General features: G+C 42.7%; 1 protein-coding gene across 5 annotated transcripts in view; it reads right to left on the minus strand.

Moving 5' to 3' along the window:
* CNOT6L (CCR4-NOT transcription complex subunit 6 like) overlaps positions 1 to 20,057 on the minus strand; it is a 40,108-nt gene that overhangs the window by 6,331 nt on the left and 13,720 nt on the right. For all 5 annotated transcript variants that reach the window (XM_083458796.1, XM_083458795.1, XM_083458794.1 and 2 more), the window contains 8 exons: positions 8,448 to 8,569; positions 7,109 to 7,295; positions 6,375 to 6,460; positions 5,626 to 5,715; positions 3,889 to 3,957; positions 2,212 to 2,369; positions 1,498 to 1,652; positions 1,105 to 1,256 (listed from right to left, as the gene is read on the minus strand). In XM_083458796.1, the coding sequence (XP_083314922.1) occupies positions 1,105 to 1,256; positions 1,498 to 1,652; positions 2,212 to 2,369; positions 3,889 to 3,957; positions 5,626 to 5,715; positions 6,375 to 6,460; positions 7,109 to 7,295; positions 8,448 to 8,559 (1,009 nt within the window). In that variant the 5' untranslated portion in view covers positions 8,560 to 8,569. The remainder of the gene's footprint in view (positions 1 to 1,104; positions 1,257 to 1,497; positions 1,653 to 2,211; positions 2,370 to 3,888; positions 3,958 to 5,625; positions 5,716 to 6,374; positions 6,461 to 7,108; positions 7,296 to 8,447; positions 8,570 to 20,057) is intronic.

Here is a 20,057-nt window from a genome sequence, read left to right on the forward strand (position 1 = left end):
ACTGCTGGACTTGTGGCCTGGGAAGGTTTATGTGAACAATAGAGCACCTCCCCATGGCCAGAGTATCTGTATTTGTCTCAATTTCTGTGACAGTGGTGGCCTGGTAGAAATTATGATAGAAATTAAGGCAGTTGAGGGTACACTATGCACATGGTTGTGCCAATTCAGACCAAACAGTACTGTGTACTAGTCATGCGGCACACCTAGTGGCATCCATGCAGAGTTCCAGAGAGAATCGTGTTAGGAGAAACAAAATGCTACGAAAAATGAGGTCAGACTGAAGTAAGAAGGAACACATTCTTCCTGAGTGACTGCTCTAGCATGAGCTATGTGCTTTGGAGTGGCAAAGGCCACACCTGCACGGACAAACTCACACACTGCATGCAGGAAATACAGACACACCCCACAAAACACGTACGCATGGTGTCAACAAATAATTAAATAATTCAAATCAAATCCGGAAATGGCACGAGAGACAGCTAGAGAGTCCTTGTGGTTTGCAAGGAGACCCTCCCCGGAGTTTGAAGAGGAAATCCGGGAAGGAGCCCTGAAGAGACCAGAGGCACAGCAGGGCTTTGTTTACGCTGCTCCGCCTCCCTGCCTAACAGCTGATGTGTGGCGTGGAGTAGCGCAGCAGCAGCAGTATGGATTGAAGAGAGAGTTGGCCAAGAGGGTGTCTAAGGGGTGCTGAGAAGGTGCTCCCAACTTTACGCAATTTCACTTATGCAGGGGCCGGAATGTAGCCGTTGCGCAAGTGGGGGGCCGCCTGTACCAGGTTCAAGCTCTAACGTATCCTGTAGAAAGGATTACTGATGGGAAAGACCCCTGACTGAGCACTACCACAAGTCATAGCAGCCAGAACAACACTGGATAGACCAATGGTCATACTCAATTTAAGACAGCATTTTTGTTCATAGGGATGAACGGATCTGTTTCAGAAGTTGCTTCAGCAAAGCAGCCCACTGAGCTGGTACTGTTTTGTCTCCACTTAATTTGTACTTAATAAAGTGGCATTATTTCTATACAGGAAAGTTTCACTTGTTTAAACATTAGTACGCCTTATGAAGTCTCTCCCCCTTCGTGTTGAAAATGCCTGACACCCACCTGTCCCAAACAGTTCCTTATGCACCTCTAACACGACAGCAACGCCAATGTTGTCCTTTGTCATCACTCGATTCAACATAGCTTCTGATCCTTCGGAGTTCGCCATTGCCACTTGGTTGAATTCTACCGTGTGCTTCTGCACCAATGTGAACCTGAAACATGTAAAACATACCCAAGAACTCAGTCAACAGATATATAAATGCACAAAGGTAAAGGGGAAAAAAAAGACCACTAGAAAGCCAGGATATAAAACTTCTCCCTCTCATTTTTTAAATACAAAGGTCAATTTCATGTCCACATTAAAGCAACAACAGATGCTGCTTTGCAAACTTATCAGACACGTGTGAGGAATGGGCATGAAACAATGAAGTCAAATCAGCAAAAGTCTCTTACTTTTCCGTTTTGAAGAATACTGCACAACCATCCACATGCTTTCGCTCCTGCTCAGACATGATTTTGGCACGTGACTTCGGAGAAAAAAATCCATCATATCCACGCTCTTTTAATGCTGGCAGAAAGAGGGTGAAGTATTGCTCAGTTTCTACTTCCTGAAAAGGAACATCACACAGTGGGTAAGTGTGTCTGGCTGTTAACCAGAAGGCTGGTGGTTTGAATCCATCCAGGGATGGCCATGGGCAGGATTCTTGCATTGTAGGGAATTGGACTAAATGACCATTGGGTCCCTTCCAACTCTGGGATTCTATGATTGTTAACATTGAAGAAAACTGTGCTGAGAAATGTAGGCTGTCTCATTTTTGCCTGTTTCAGGGAGAGTTACATTGGCATGGGAAGGACTGAGCAGTCACATTCACAAGTCATCATAAGCCACGGTTGCCAAGTTATTATGCTTTATTCAGAATGAACAATGGACAAAGGGCCCTGCAAAAAGTATTTGGCCAATGGCAATCTTTTGTTATTTTCACATCTTAACATGTTTTTAAGATGCTTTTCAAAAAATTTAAGCTGTAAGACTACAGAAGAAAACATGAAGAAGTACTTTGAAGAAATGCCCTTGACTTTCTATCAACATTTTAAGAAGAGAATACGGGAACCCTATTCCTACTATTTCCTGATGAAAATCAAAGGGCTATATTCTGTTATCATTACCTGAAGACTAATGATATCTGCATCCCAGTTCACAATTTCTTCCATGATTCCCTTTTTTCTGTATTCCCAATTTAATGCCCATGATGGGCAGTAGCCATAGAGCTGTCGGGTGGCGTATTTATCACACAACACATTATAACACATCACTGTAAAAGAAGCTGGAAGGAGAGAAAGTAAATATTTGGTGAAGAGAACGTTGAGGTACCACACACTTTTGACATAAGTTATCACCCCTTAGAACAAGGAGTTTCAGCGGAATTAAGTAGGTATCTCTGACTTAAAGGTCAGTTTTGCAAAAGCTTCCAGAATTTCTCTAATTTTTACATTGCAATTCTTTTATTTGTATTTTAAATGTTGTATTTTATTTTTGTGAGCCACCCAGAGAACTAAGTTGTTGTGTGGCCAACATAAAGACTGTAATTAAATCATAAGATTAAGAAAAAGAAACTTCTTTCAGATGCCAAGTACTAGTTTAAGAAGCTAGAGTTCATTAACCTCTATTTTAACTACATGGCTAACTGCTTTGCATAGGTGGAACTATCTGCATAAATAAACTTATACAGTACATTGCAGAGATGATCTAGCATACTTTTCAGGTTTACATATTTTTCCACATTACCTCAGCCAGAACAGATAACATAAAAGGCTATTAGGTTTATCTTAAATGAGATAAAGCTGCAGCTCGTTGCGAATTAAATTATTCAAGTTGCTAAGAACCTCAGGTGAAAACTTAGATTCAACAGACAGATTCATACATTATGAATTGGCCCTTTCACCTTTAACGGTTCATATGAGCAGTACAACATCCGAGGATGACCGTTCTGATATTTCTGTTAAAAGGACTTTTCACTTTCTCAGCACTCCTCACGAAGTAGCCACACATTCTTCCAAGTGAACCCTGTTCTGATATTTCACTGATCACATGCACAGAGCAAGTTTGAACAGATTTGTAGCACACAAACTGGTCCTCTCTCTACAAGTGGAAGCAGTTGTTGCTCAGTTACACTGACAGTAACTTCAGCACCAGCCCATTTGCCAATCTCTTAATGGTGATCACATGCTCCTGCCCCATAGCTTCTCCACTGAGATTAAGGCTTATGTTGGTACTGGCCCTATCCAGAGCAAACTCTAATGAAGCCTCTTGAAGCAGGATCTGGTAACCAGCTGGGGGAAGGAGCACATCTTCCTCATTCTCTTAACTGGATAACGAGATTGCAAGCCTCACTTCTGCACATGGTCTTATGATGGCCATGGAGAAAAATGTTCCAATGACCCTTTCTGGGAGCAGATTTTGAGTAGTTAAAAAAAGGACTAATAAATATGTGGATTTGTATCATGTTACAAGCCATATGATACTACTGCAGACAGTTCAACCCCTGCCCCTTGGCTTCACCTTCTGCAGCAGCACAAAACTGGGGTCTTTCTGGGGTTCCAGTAACTGAGTTCTCCTTGCCTTCTGCTGCCTTCAGACCCTCAAGGAACTTCCTGTTTCTGTCCCAGGCAGCTGCTTGGTTACACAAATAAAGCAGGCGGAGAACTCTATTTTGTGGGCTGTGAGGTTTCTTCAATCATCATCAAGGATGAATAAAACTTGACAAATGAGGAGTGCAGCTGTACAAAAAGATATCTCCTTGCTTATCTTTAATTTACAGGAAGAAGAAAAAGTCACATAATTACCAGAGGGCAGAATTTGGTCTCGCTCTTTCAAAGTAATCCATGGCCTTGGAGGCAGCTGCTCCGGATGAACTGAAATATTGAGAAAGTAAACATTAATGAGCGCTAGAAAGCCCAGTATCCCTCAAGAACTTGCAATAGTCACACTCCATATTGTAGTACAGAAGTTCAGCATTTAACTGCAAGCTGAAAGTGGGATATGGGTAGAGACAATGTTTAGAGGGTGCAGGTTTCTCGTACCTTTAGATATAGGTGGGCCCTGAACAGCACTGCTTTGTCTTTTAAGTAGCCTTTAGTTACCTTTTCACTTTTATCCTCACTGAGATCTCCAATGGTAGTACCAATTTTATTTGGGAACAATTATGCCTGATTTCCTTCACCTTCTCACTCACTCACTCACTCACTCACTCACTCACTCACTCAAACATGCACACAGGAACCTAAAGGAACAGCCACATTTTGGTGTGATCACTTTGTTGGATCAACTAAAGCCTGTGTAACATCTACCCTATTGGCATAGTTGCCACCCAAAACTGATTCAAAAGTGCTGGGGGAAAATGTATGAATAGGTTATTATTTTGCCCATAAGGTTGAACGATCACAAACCATTATCAGCAACTGCAAAAGAGGTTCAACAGGCATGCAACATTCCATGTGATGGGAATAAGTTGCAGGGTAAACAATTCATACCAACAGCCTGCTGATCCCTTCCATATTGAAGGGTTTTTCCAGTGAGAATCACCCCACGCAGGCTTAATTAAAAGATAGAGCATGGTTTCCACTAGGCTCTTCAATCCAGATCAACTGAGATTAGTTGAAGCCAGATCCAGAAAGCTGTTTTAAGTATGGAAGACCTGGTGTACACACATAAGTATCCCAGCTACAAATGGTCTCTTTTAAAAAGGAATTATCAATATATACAGGCCAGTTCCTCCACTGAATGAATGGAAACCCTCACCAAGTAAGAGATGAATCCCTGATCTGGGAATAGCTACTACGTGGACCTTTGAACTCAAGATTCTTGTTGAGCTGGCACTCAACATCATTGGGCAGGTGGTTAGGTATAAAGTTAGACAGATAGAGCCAGCTCCCAATATTACATCCCCCTGCAGTGTAACCGAGAAACAAGACCCAAGACAGAGATATACAGGCGGGAGTAGGATCAGGCTTGATTTTGAATGGTTGGGATCACTGGGGAAAGGGAACAGGGGTTTAGCTTCTATCCTAATGGTATCAAAGTGCATGCCTTTACTTTAGCCCACATAACCAAATGCCCACCATGTTTTGTTACAGTAAAGTATACTGCATTTGTGGCAGTTTTGTCATAATAGGCAAAGGCAATCCTCCCAATTAGCATTGTGTAGTGTACTGAAAGGGGCACACTGTGTTGGGAATGCATAGCACACCCACTGCACCCTTCTAGGAGTGCCTGCAGTAGGAAAACTCCCCCTCTAACACAAATGCCATCTGTCATATAAGACAAGCATTTCGCTGCTATCAAAGTACAGTGGTACCTCGGGTTACAGACGCTTCAGGTTACAGACTCCACTAACCCAGAAATAATACCTCAGGTTAAGAACTTTGCTTCAGGATGAGAAAAGAAATCACGCAGTGACAGCAGGAGGCCCCATTAGCTAAAGTGGTGCTTCAGGTTAAGAACAGTTTCAGGTTAAGAACAGACCTCCAGAACGAATTAAGTTCTTAACCCGAGGTACCACTGTAAAGGCAAACACTTCTTACCTGCTAGATTGTCAAGCATGTAGTTCAGTAATTTCCGTGTTCCATCTGAGTCCTGGTACAGGCTGAGAATATCTTGTGATAAAGGATTGCCTAGGATAAAAGGGAGACATTTAACATCAGTTAGAGCCCAACTTCTCATTCTGTCAGAGGGGAGGACGGTAGATTTGAAAGGGGTGTCCAAAAGCTGAATTTGAATTCCAGAGGAGTGAAAGAGTGGTCAGAGCGTCAGACTTCAAGTTATAAGAAAGGAGATTCCAATTAAACATTAGGAAGAGCCTTCTGACAGTAAAAGTTGTTTGAAAGTGGAATAGGCTCCCTTGGGAGGTGGTGACTCTCTTTCAGTGGAGATTTTTAAACAGAGATTGGATAGCCACCTGCTATGGATGTTTTAGTTGAGATTCCTGTATTGCAGGGGTTGGACTGGATGACCCTTGGGGTCCCTTCCAACTCTACAAGTCTATTATTCCAAGGGCTTTGTCTGGTCTGGATGCAGCAGGAAGACAGCAAGACAAGGGGCCCAGCAAAAACCCAAAAGGACAGTTCAGGACTTCTCCCAAAGCTTATTCATGAATAAATAGATAACAAACAAAATAGTGGTCTAAGAAACCCATTACCTACACTTTGCACAAGGTTTTGTCCTTCAACCCTACAGGTTTCTTTGGTGAGAAGACGGATCAAGGAATTGATAAAGGAAAGAAAGGATAGAGAACAAGGAATCATGGACATGTATGGTTTAATATTTCAGTTACCTTTCAAACCTAGTGTTTGCAGCTGGAATAGCCGTCCAAGTTCATAAGGCAAAACTCGTAACAAATTGTTGTTTAAAAGCAATTCCCTAAAGACAGAAGAAACACGTTAGCAGGGTCAACTTTAAAAGAATTCAAATATTGCATGTTCTGTTTATCTTGCAAAATGCCAACTTTTGTTCTGATATTCCTTTGAGTGGCTCCATTGCCGAAGGGGAAATATGTGCGCATTAATGCACACATTAATGGCCACAAATAAATTAGCTATACAGTGGTTAAGTGTCTGTAGTTTGGTGTTCTGGAAAAGCCCGCCAAGCCAGGTGCCCTCTAGAGGCTTTGAACTATAGCCCCTAACCATCACCTCTGAGAGAGGTGAAGATTGGTGTAATTATGAAAGGTAGCCTAATGACATAACCACGTTAGGAGAAATGTGAGGGTGTTGCTGCTGCTGCTGCGTTCTCTTCTCTCCCCCTGTAATGTGTAGTAAAATGTAACGCTGACATCCTAGCATTGTCCATTTCCTCACCCCCTCCATCATCATTGGCATCATGTGGGCAAGGTACAATATGAGCCACCAGAACTTGAGTATCATACCATGTAGCACCACCCAGTACAGAATCTGAGTACATCAACAGCCAAGTTAAACTGCAACATCAGTTTAATAGCTGGACCAAAGCTAAAGTTGCAGTCTAAAACCTTTCTGTAATTATTTTGTAAGAGGCAGTGAAACTCCTCACCTGAGAGATACCATGTTTCCTAGTTCTGCTGGTAAACTTCTGAGTTTGTTGGATGAGAGATCCAAGTAAACCAGATTATGAAGCTTGGCAATATCAGGTGGAATGCGAGTCAGATAGTTGTCATTGAGGTGGAGAGCAGTCAAGTGTGTTAGTGACCAAAGAGACGTACTTAAGCTCCGCACTCTGCCTAAAATGAAGAGCATGTGGAGAATGTTAAGCATCCAGGCAGCTGTTTCTACAAGTATACTGATAGTTTTGCAAGAAAAATGTGCTGATTTATCTCTCATGCCCACCACAAAACATAATAAAAGGCAGGATATCTGCTATGACTTTTTGGCAAAAAACTTTTTGGCAGCTAAAAGGGTTTTTTTTTTTTTGCCAAGGGGAGGGGGAAGAAAGAGGGCTTCCCTCCAATTTGGAAGTGGGAAGGAAACAACACTGTAGTCACGTATTTTAATTATTAACTAACTAACTAACTAACTAACTAACTACATTTATATGCTGCTGTTCATCAAAAAAACCATTGGGTACTTTACAACATAATACATAACTTAATATCTACACATTATAGAAATCAAAAGTTACATAAATACAATTATAATAAAAATATATGATATAATACAGATTCTCATAACAGCAAAAGCATAAAAACGAAGGAAGAGAAAATCAGATGCAGGCTATCTAAAATTGAAATAATGCACAAATATTACATTAATTTGATGATATCAGATGGGTTGAGTTCTATTATTCCCCATTAACATCCCTCACCTTCATCCCCAACTATAAACGATAACCAACAAGGGTCTAACCCAATCCCTTCTGAATTCATATTAATTAATGATTATTATTATTTAATGGAGCCATGCAACTTTCAAGTTACTTGAGCTTATTGTAGAAAATTGTACATGAAACCACTTTGAAGCCACTTTTGGAAGTAAGTGATAAATGGAAAACATGTTTTATTCAGAAATGAACATTAGATGGTCCCGTCCCCCCAAATTTCAGATCTGAGAGGGGGCAGAACAATAGAAACACACATACTTCTCTGTCCAATCACCCCAGATTCATATCTCTAACTCTTACAGTGCCTTTTCTAAGGCATTTCATAAGGGATGCCCACTTGCATCTTAATAATGTGAATGGTTTCAAGTGCTCAGACTGCAGGCAAACTGAAACCAGGTATCTTGAAGGCAAGATTTTCACACACTGATGAACTTGCCTCTGAGGACCTGCTGATCCATTCACAAGTTCTATCAGGCAGGTGGATAGATACCTGGCCTAAAGCCAGAGAGAACCACCTCCACCTCCCACCTGATAGGCAAATCATTTCATAACTCACCCGAGATTTCCAATTCTGCCCAATGGGACTTCTTCCCATTGGCTACCTCCTCTGCTGACATGATGGTGTAAATTCTGCGAGGATCTGGAGGATCATATTTTTCCTTTGGCATCCCTGTTAGTCTGAAAAAGAAACCATATGATCACCACATTGTGCTACCAATATTTTTCTTATCATTAAATGGCCCACCAGACTGAGACAGAACCCTAGTGTATAACATGTAAGACAGAAGCCTTGTCTGTTACAAGCATCCCTCCCAGTGAGTAATGAACTAGACATGATGGCAGACACTCTGCATGTTTAAACAGAACTATTCCTGTTATGTATGCAAGGCAGAACTGGGAGAAGAATACGGGGCACATACATGAGAAGCACAGAATCCTCCACCCAGTCACGTTTGCTGCTTCAAATTTCTCTCTCTCTTTAAGCACTTTCAGCTGATCTTAGCTCAGATACTAGAAATCACAACAGCTGGACAAAGACTTAAACGGCAAGCACAGGGAATGTTCAACACCCCACACTGGGATTCTGCCATCATTTCAGCAGTTAAATGTTTTAGCCACACGAGTCAGTAAAGGTAAAGGACCCCTGGATGGTTAAGTCCAGTCAAAGGCGACTATGGGGTGCGCCGCTTATCTTGCTTTTCAGGCCAAGGGAGCCGGCGTTTCCCCACAGACAACTTTCTGGGTCATGTGGCAAGCATGACCAAACCGCTTCTGGTGCAGTGGGACACCGTGACATGTGTCAGAACACATGGAAACACTGTTTACCTTCCCACCACAGTGGTACCTATTTATCTACTTACACTGGTGTGCTTTCAAACTGCTAGGTTGGCTGGGAAAGAACAATGAGAGCTCACCCCGAACTGCCAACCTTCTGATCAGCAAGCCCAAGAGGCTCAGTGGTTTAGACCACAGCGCCTGCAACTGTCATGTCTAGTTTGGCCTTTAAGCAAACGCTGGAGAAGAATTGAACTAAGCACACAAACAAGAAAACCCAAGATGAGCAACATGAATTAAAGTGATGAATGTTTCTTCCCAAAAGCTCACAATTCAATCTTTTATGGTTGATAAAATTATTTTTTCTGGCCTCAGCATAATATCCCAAGAGAGATACTATTTTTGCAGCAATTTAATGATGATTCCCAGTTTCTCTTCATGAACTAAAAACAAAAATTTTCTGGAAAACTTGTAACTAGGTATTTTTTTCCTAGTCAAAGTGTGCTGTTAACAAAAGTGATCTTGATTAACTTAAAACATTCAAACCTTGGAATATATCACACAATTAATTGTTTCTTAGCCTAACGATTATAAAAAGCTAGTGAACTATGCTTTCCTTTAGAGTACTGAACCAAAATTTTGTGGACAGAAAAGTTCTTTCTCCCTGAATTCAAGTTAGTGAAGAAAAGCACAATTTGGGGGATGATGATGATGATGATTGACACTGTAGACTATGAGATACAAGAGTGAGTAACTTGTGTTTAGGAAATTTTGAGATCCAGGGTCTTCAACTTCATTTCATAATAGCCAGCAGGCTACACTATGGAGCAGAAGAGGGATCCTCTCCCACCCCAGATCAAGGTATTCAGTGGTCGTAAGTCTCCCTTCTATTCCACCTTCAAAGAAAGCTGACCTCCCACTTTATCAGTCCTGGCTTTGAACTCTAACTTGTCAGGAGAAAGGGTTGAGGACCACATTCCCTTGGGGGAGAATCTGTGCAAGACCAGATGCTGGCAGTGGGCAGGCCAGACCCCAAAGTAGCTTTTCCCTCTCTGCCACCTTCTCTCACTTTCCCAGTCTTCCTCTTCACCACCATCCAACAGGCTGCTAGGGCAGGGAAAGTTCACTCTCGTCAGAGGTGCACCGATTCCCTGCAGAAGGCTTTCACCCCCTCCTCCCTCGTTCCACCTGTTCTGACTCCCTCCACCATTCCCCACCTGGCTCTATCCACCCACATGTCTTTAGGTGCAGAGCCACAGGTTGCCCACCCATGATCTGATGGGAAAGACGAAGAGAACTTGATAGCTCCAAAGCTCTATTGTAACTAACTGTCTTGAAATGAACTTGTAGCTAGCTAGTCCCTGCAGTGTACAAATCTAAATCTCCAGGCAAGTCCCTAGTCACCCTTTCTGCCCTTAAAAACTGCTGGCTCTTTAAGGATAGATGGAAGTCAACAACAGCCCTTTGAATACCTCCACCTTCCACCCTGGTTATAATAAATCTGTGTTCTGCAAGCTACATGTAACCAAGTATGTTTCTTTTGAAGTACGTCTAATTTCAATGGGACTAATTCCCATGCAAATATCATGATTACTGCCTTAGATCTAATAGCTGTAAATCAGAGAGAGAGAGAGAGAGAGAGAGAGAGAGAGAGAGAGAGAGAGAGAGAGAAATTTAGAACCAGACCTGCTGGTAGAAATTTTAATGGAAAGTTTCCATTTCACCCTGATGGACTGCTACAAAAAATGGTGTATCTTTAAAAACAATTAAAAAAAAATTCCAATTAGCAAAAGATTCATGGATTATTGGTGGTTCTTTCATTGTAACTCGATGTACGCTGCTTTCTTCCAGTGAATAATGCTGTTAGTCCTAGTTCAGAGTACATGTCAGTTACTGTATGTCCACAAAAAGGTTTGAAGAACTGAATGTACAGCGATCCAGTTTGGCAGAAACATGTTGAAAAGACCTTGCATCCCACGTATGTATCTCAAGAGTTGGCATTTGTGTTTAATGGAGACAAAACAAACCTCCAGGCTACAAATTTCCAAAGGCATCCTTGGAAATACAAGTCGCCAAAAGAATTGCATTCCAGCCTGAAACACAATTGTACTTAGAACAAGCAACCATTTTCTTAAAATAGCTGTTATCGTTCTAAACACATCCATTGTGGAAAAGACTCCTGTACCCTTAACAGTGTTTGAGAAAAGGATTTTGAAAGGGCAGCATAGTGCTGCCACGCAAAGAGAGGAAAAGCTACAAATGGTGAAATACTCCTTTCACGGAATTATTCAAAGAGACAGGAGCCCCATCTGGGACTGATTATCACAATGTTTTATACTTATTAACGTGGCTGCTTTGAGCTGTAAGTCTCTGCACAATACTCTCAGAAAAAAGTGACAAGGTTTTTAAAAACAAACAGACAATCTCCACCATACTACTACTCATTCATACAGAGCGGGAGAACGATGGTGTGACAGGGGCAGGCCGGCCTGTGGCCCCTGAAGTTAGTAGCTGCAGATCTCGCATCCAAATAAAAGACTTGAGAGTAGAGGCAAGGCAGAGCCCTACCGCTGCCCCCCAGCCCTCACCTTGCCTGGCCTCTGTCCGGACCCTTCCCCACCCCGAGACGGGCTTTTACTCTGCCTGGTTGCCCCTGGCCCGGCCTCGCTCACTGCCTCCCCACGGCACGCTGGCTTCCTTTCACCCAATGGAGCTGGAGAGACCCTGGATGAGGAAGATGAGGAGCCTCTCTCTTCTTTTATTCACTTTTTCCCCCTTCCTTCCTTCCTCTTCCTCCTCCTCCTTCTACATAAAAAGTCGCTGTTTTGCTTCATTGCTTTTCCTGAGCTTTTTCATTCATTATTTTGTATGCATTCCACACACACCCCAAAGAGGGGGAGGCAGCTTTCTTTCTATTTATATGTCTCTCCCCGCCTCCCATTTTTCATGCACGAATTTTGCTGCATCCCTCCCCAGCGCCCTCCGATGGGATTCAATCCTTGGCTTCTCAAATTAAAAAGATATTGGGTAGAAAAACTAGAAGCATTTCTGTTCCCCATCCTAGAGAGCTGTTGCCATTTGGAGTTGGGTGCTGATGTGGCTGTTGATGAATAACTGCTTTATTCCATTATTACAGAGTTCCACTGCTGTGTGTTTTCTTCTAAAGCCTAATGGTTTGGTTTTATGTTAACCCACCATGAGAGCATGGGACAGTAGGGATACAAATGATTTACAGTACAAGCCTATGGCATGTTCCAATAGTCTCAATTAGTCTGCTCCCAGAAAAGTGGTAAGGATTGCAGCCTTAAACAAATAAACTACAGTAATACAAGAATGACAGGCTCTAGCTCCGTTATCAATCCAATTTCTGTCAGCAAGGATCCAAAAACACACAGAAAATGTTGTTTCTTCAAGTTCCGATTAGACTAGTGGTGTCCAAACTTTTTTCAAAGAGGGCCAGATTTGATGAAGTGAAGGGCCGTGAGGGCCAACCAAAGGGCCAACCCTAAACGGATTTTGGACATGCCTGAATTAGACCATGGGTCGGCAAACTAAGGTCTGCGGGCCGGATCAGGCCCAACTGCCTTCTAGATCTGGCCCACGGACGGTCCGGGGATCGCCAGCGCGTGTGTTCATTCCCTCTCCCCCACACGGTGGCACTTTTCTCCTCAGGGACGGAGCAATCTTGTCCCACACTGGGTGCCGTTGAGTATGCTAGCCTGCCTGCCCGCCTCAGCAGGGTGGTGCTCTGAAGGGAGCGTGTGACGCTGGCTGCCAGTTGCTGCTGCATTTTCCTTCTCCTCCCTCTCCCTCAGTCCGTCTGTCCTTCCTTCTCCGTGCCCCTTTTCCGCACCGCTTCCTTGCGCACTTTCTTCACCGCCACCTGCCTCCCTCCCTCCTTCATTCCTCCCATGGCGTTCAGGTGGGTAGTTGCGGTGGCCGCGGCCGCCGCTTGCGGGTTGGTGGCAGGCTCTGTCTTCTCCGCGGTGCCTCTCTGGAAGAAGCAGGTGGTGGGTAAAAGCTCCAGCAATGCTCCGGTTCCCCTACCTCCATCTGTGGCTCCTCCGCCAGGGCTGCTGCTTCTGTCTTCACTGGCCAACACAGCCTGCTACCCCACCACAGCGCCTGACTGGCTGGAGAAGCCCAACTACAGTGGTACCTCTGGTTACATATTTACCGTATTTTTTGCTCTATAACACTCACTTTTTTCCTCCTAGAAAGTAAGGGGAAATGTCTGTGCGTGTTATGGAGCGAATGCCTACGGATGGCAGGGGGATCTGCTGCAGTCGTGAGCAGAGGATCCATGGTTCCCCTTCCTTCCCTCCTCCGTGGCTCGCTTTGAAACAGCAAAGCGGGAGAAGAGCCACTGAGTGGGGAAAAGAGAGGGACAAAGAGCCTGGTTACAAAGCACGGATCCACATGGATCCTCAGGATTTTTGCACTGGGTCACCCCAAATTCACCATCAGATCACATAGCATGTCCATGGCTACAGCTTGAACCAAAAAAATCACACATCCACTGTTGTCTGGGGCCACAGTGGTGCAAAAACATGGTTACAAAGCATGGATCCACATGGATCCTCAGGATTTTTGCATTGGGCTACCCCAAACTCACCATCAGATCACATGTCTGTGGCCACAGCACGAACCACAAAAATCATACATCCACTATTTCGTTTAGAATATTTTTTTTCTTGTTTTCCTCCTCTAAAAACTATGTGCGTGTTATGGTCGGGTGCGTGTTATAGAGTGAAAAATACGGTAATTCATTCCGGAGGTCCATTCTTAACCTGAAACTGTTCTTAACCTGAAGCACCACTTTAGCTAATGGAGCCTCCTGCTGCTGCCGCGCCGCCGGAGCACAATTTCTGTTCTCAGCCTGAAGCAAAGTTCTTAACCCGAGGTAATACTTCTGGGTTAGCGGAGTCTGTAACCTGAAGCGTCTGTAACCCGAGGTACCACTGTACGGCTATTGGGATGACAACTGGGACAGGTAAAGCAAAGCATCTTCAGGCCTCTTTGTGGGCAGGCAAAAATTGTTCACACCCCCCAATATAGTCTGCCCTCCCCACAAGGTCTGAGCAACAGTGGACCAGCCCCCTGCTGAAAAAGTTTGCTGACCCCTGGATTAGACATTTCTTTTTCTTAGGATCAACTCAAAGGATGTTTGTAATATTCTGAATTCACAGAGTCACAATCAGATTTTAAGTGAATTCCCACTGAAACTAAGTGTTAATTTTCAGAGCTGTGCAGAGGGAAGGAAAACAGAAAAGCTACAAAGCAGGAAAGCTGCCGGACTCATTGCAAAAAGGCCACACAGCAGCCTCTAGTCCTAACACAAGCTCTGCTCAGATATAAGTATGCAAAACAAAAAAGAGGCAATGTCCTGTGAACATTCCAAAGAGAAGATATGCCTCTAGTTCCTCACACAATCAGCAGCTGCAGGCTGTTCTCAAAAACATCAATGAAGTAGGACAAAGGAAAGATCCCAGGTGAAGTTCAGCTAGCCATTAAAGTTTAGCCTCTAAATCTTAACTCTAGGCTTTTAATGTTTAAAAGGTTTATTTTAAGCAATGTAAACACTGTCAGATTCTCTAAATACAGTTTCAGAAAACTGACCAAAAAAGGTGGACTGATATTTTTGCTTTCAAGGCTTATTTATCCTGGAGAGCCAGCTAGATTGCTGTGCAAAGATATTTGTGGTAGATGACTGATGGCTTGCCAGAGGAACGCTATAAGCAGCTGTGCTGTTCCTATCTGGACACTGGTCAGCAGCTTTGATTATCTGGAGTGGGGAGTTTCCTGCCTCTAAAGAGGAAGCCAACTTTTTTCTCTGTATACACTGCCAAGTGATTTACACGATGGTATCCCCAAACATCCTTTATGAATCTACCAGACAAACACCTATAAAGAAGAGTGATCAAAGGCCAATTCACACAACCATTTCCTCTTTAAAAACTGATTTCTGCAACAGTGGGATACTTGCAGAATAAAGGATTGCATAATTTATACACCACCATACTGACACCCATGCCCCTTTTCCTGGGGCAGCTACAGAAATGTCTAGCAGCTGAGAAAATAGCAGTGGATGAAGGCCAGTTGCTTTGATCTAAGGCTAAGCAAGACCTCAGGGCAGGTGTTGGCTCTAAAATCTGTGTTAAGGAGCCATATAAATTATAACAAAATATAGCTGAGTCAAAACACTGGCTATTGCAGACGGCCAAACTGCACCAGAGGGTAGATTTAGGATGTTATTTTCCGCTTTCATCTGACCGAATATTGGATTTTATGTTTAGCTGGTTGACTGTTGTTATTTGAACTCTAGGTTTATTTAATAAAGGTCAGCATCTTGTTAAGTCACTTAGATAATAAACATAAAAAATATTTTGCCCAACTGTTCACAAAAGATCTCAGGGTGTTTGAGACTTTGTAGAGATATGCCGTCATGGTTGGAAATGCAACTCAGAAATTTGCCATCTAAAAACTTCCACCTTAATTGAGACACAGCAATAATTTCCGTTTCCTTCTTTGCCTTATAAAAAAAGGCACAGTTTGCTACTAAATTAAAGGTTATACGCTAAAATATAGGCAAACATCTCAATGAGCATTTGTCTGAAGCCTAAGAGACGTTTACAAGGTGTTTTTCTCAGTGCCAACTGCAGAAATTGTATAAAAGGGTCTTCTTAACAAATTAAAATTTTAATGCACACACCTAGAAAGGCAGGATGTGAACATGACAAACAAGGGTTTCAGGAATTTGCGCATGATACATCAGAAAACTGGCATTGTCTCCTGTTGTCTCAATACTGTATGAAATATGTGGTTTGGTGCTGAGTAATGTCTCCAAGTAACTAAAGTTTATACCTAGGGTTTCTAGACTCTGGCCCCCAAACCTCAATCAGGTGGGACATGATGTTTCTGTGAATGTGGTTGAAAACAGGAGATGGCATATCCAGCACATTACATATTCACATTGCCTTTTTATTGTTTCCTTTATTTCTTATATTGAATTTTATTCTACAGGCAACCCCCAGTTTGCATGGGGGCTGTGTTCTGGGTACACCAGCACACACCAGCAGTCATGCATAAGCCCATTCTACCCTCACCCTGCCACCTTCTCGGGTCAAAAGCATGTGTCAGCAGTCATGTATCCATCAGTCACATGTGAAGTGGTTGCCAGCTGTATTACAACTTGAACGCTATGGAATCGCAATCAAACAGAAAAACAGTTAAGGGTCATTTCACGCCAAATCACCTGATTTTAATACTCGATTGTGCTCTCATGTCTCAGATTTTGTTCAAAAATTTTGTGTGTGTACATACATATGAGATAATCGCTAATTAATTTTTAAAGATTTTTTGGTCCAAAATTGGTGTGGAATGACCCTTAAGTAGTCCACCAAGACCCTCAGCGATTTTCAAGTGGCCCATGAGGGGAAAGTTTGGGACTTTCATTCAAACTTCCATTCAAGATATTCTGCTTTGAGAAGACTACTTCCCTATGAAAGAAATACTAACAGGTTCTGGGTTTTTGGCCAGGTTCTGGTAATTGGTTTTGCGCTATGGTTGCCCCACACTCATCTTGCAAGAGGTGGAGCAACAGCTTTCAGAATGACAATTGGCACGGTTCATGTGTGTGTTGCAGGCATCTCACAAGGGAATGGCTGGGTGAATGGTTTTTTTCCATTGCAATATGCTTACGAAGCTGGCACTAGGCAGAACTTCTATATTATGCATGCTTTTCTTGGTATAGATATTAATACTCATGGCATAAAAAGTAATGCATTAAGTTTCTGTTTGTTCAAGTCCTAATATAGTACACAGATCACATGAAGTAGATTATGTTGATGCCTACAGGTTCTGGTGATACAGATTGTCCTTGCTAGCATACACCACATGTTTTGCAAACTGGTGCAGATGACAGGCTTTAATATATACTATACATTTAATTATTTATGCTTTTACACCTGACTCCTAAAAAATTCCACAGGTAATTAAAATGCTTTAGCTTCTATGAACACACTACTATGTATGTGTGCTTAGAGATGCAGAATACAAAGGCCAGCAAGTAGGAAACCACTAGGGCTTAGTTAGCAAGTCAGGAGAACCTATGAGTCACACACAACTCAAGCATAAAATACACAATATTTTATGGATGGAGGGATGGAAAACCTGTGACCCTTCAGATGTTACTGGACTCCAAATCTCATTAGCCCCAGCAAGCAATGCTAATTGGGATTATACTCTGTTGCAATGTACACATCATTCTTCCACCTGTCAGAAGTTTGCTAAGCTTTCCCCATCCACTTCATGACGGACACACATTTTGAGAACAGTATCCCATCTTCTTTCTTTCCATTCCTCACACTGAATAGAAGAGCTACTGTATAGATTAATCCATATTTGCATGTAACCTGTTGCAGTTATATACAGTATACATACAATTTTCCTAAAGAGAAGTTAAAAAAAAAAGCATGTAGGAAAAATCTTTATGTGAAGCTGCCCCATTTGGGCATGATTATTCTGAGAAATTTCAGCAGGCCGTTTCTCCAGTGTACGGGCAACAGCCATATCCTGCCTGCCCCTCCATTTCAAAGGTTATTGACACTGTGGAATGGTACCACCAAAGCAGCCCACTTTTCAACTCGCCTTGCAACATGAAGTGGAAAAACCCCTTTTTCTTTGCATCAGAAAAGAGACACAAGTGCTTAACTCTTCTGTCCTGGATCGTCTGATACAGAACTACAAATCTCAGGGAAAGCTGTTTTGGGACTACAACTCCCACCATCCCTAGCTAACGGGACCAGTGGTCAGTGATGATGGGAATTGTAGTCCCAAAACAGCTGGAGGGCCAAGTTTGGCCACTACTGGGTTAGACCAAGACAATGGTGGTTGGAGGAGCCTTCAATTACTCTGCTGTCGTGATCAGATCAGTAACTGGTTAGGTTTGCACCACATGCTGCTCTTGATGCTTTAGTGAGGTGGCAGTGGCAGCTATTAAAATGGTTTGCGCACAAATACTTCTGGATCTATATGGTTTCCTGGTGCCTGAGGCCCTGCTCTCTCTTTGGAATTACATAACCTATTTCCATATAGAATCAGAACTGTAGTGTTTGAATAGACCCTGAGGGTCATCTAGCCTAATCCCTGAAATGCAGGAATCCCTCCCTGGGCGGGCACAAACCACCAACCTTCTGGTTAGGAGCCAGACATTGTTTTAATAACTTAAAAACTTTTAAAAAGAACGCTTTTAAGGCTGCCCTTGAATTATTTTTTGTTGGCTGAATTGGTTCATAGCTGTTGTGTTTTTACGCTTGTCCAAGATGTGTGTGACCGTGCATGAGTGCATGGCTGCAACCTGGAAGTGGCTGGAAAAGGGGCATAATGGACTTATGAGCGCTCTACCGATGCGCACGTGAGTCAGGAACGTAACCCCAGCGGAAATGTCATTGCCTGTCTTGTGCTCTTTTAAAGCTAACTTTTGAAGGCCACTTTGCAAAGACCTTGTCATAAAAAGGTGGAATATGGATTTAAAAAAGCAAAAAATGATTATGAAACTACTGGTTCCTAAGCCAGCTTTGGTGAGGGACACAAAATAGACCCCTGTGCTGTGCCAACCTGGAGTTGGCACAATGAAATAGGTAGAAAGTTTGCTCACTTTCCCCCTGGTTGGCAGAAGTCAGCAGGGAAGTGAATATGACAGAGAATCCACCATCCCACCCCCGGCTACGATGGCTAGTCCATGTTAAAACATTAGTCAAACGTATGAACAACATGCCAGGTAAACACAATGTGATTTTATGCCAGCCATATGGCTACATATACTGTGGTGGACACTGCAATTCCCCCTTCTCACACACGCAATCCTTTGATGCAGGTTCCCCTGTATGTTTTCTACAAAATGTGCCTTGAACAATTTACAGCAAGTTTTATAAATAACGCAAAAATAATCCTTGGGAAAGCACATGACTCTGTAGAGAATTTGGTCAGGGTTACATGCTATTTTCCAATAAATAAGGGATAGAAACTACTGTAGACACTAATTATTATTGTGCACAAGCCCCTTAACCACCAGACCTGACTCAATACCGACAAAAAAAACCTTAAGATGGAGCAGCTGGAAAGTTGGAACATGGGCACAATTAAGAATATAGTTTCTGTCATCTAATCTGGGGTACCTAGTTTAATTTATGGGCTCTAACTGTTCATTTTAAAAAGCTTTGTTTTACAGGTTAAATAAATACTTTGACCTGAAGATCTGTCCAGTCCCTTTTAGAATATGTAATTTTTTTTAAAAAAAATTGCCTTGTAGTTTACTGAAAGCAACTTTCATTCTATCACATTCTGTGAAGTTTCACATCGGCTGTTATTTTAACATGTTAAGCCTAAGTTGCACATCTGGCCCTATTCCCAATATCCCCCCCCTCCCTAAGACCCCACTGATTCTGGTGGCAGCAAAAATAAAATTAAAGAGTAGATGCAACACTGAAGCAGACATTTAAGCTTCTCCCAGCACCTGAACAGAGAAGCAAATCAACCCTTTCCCAATGATCCAATTGATCATTTGATAAGCTGGGAGGGGGTAATAGCTCCTCCACCACCTCAACTAATCTGCATGGATCAGCCAAGGGGAATGGGTGTGTATCTGCATGTACCTTGTGAGGTGGTAAGGTGGCCATACCCAACACCGGCACCCACAAAGGCTTGGCCAAGGGTAAATATGACCCTTACTACAAAAAGGTTAGTTGTTTTTATTATAAAAAATACCAAGATTATGTTTCTGAGAGTTTTTCTAACACAAGTAAAAAAGCCAGCATACCACAAATGGAAAAAAAAACACAGTGGAATTTGCTGCCAAGGAGTGTGGTGGAGTCTCCTTCTTTGGAGGTCT

This window comes from Podarcis liolepis (assembly GCF_965112155.1).
Source record: "Podarcis liolepis genome assembly, chromosome: 9".
NCBI lineage: Eukaryota > Metazoa > Chordata > Lepidosauria > Squamata > Lacertidae > Podarcis > Podarcis liolepis.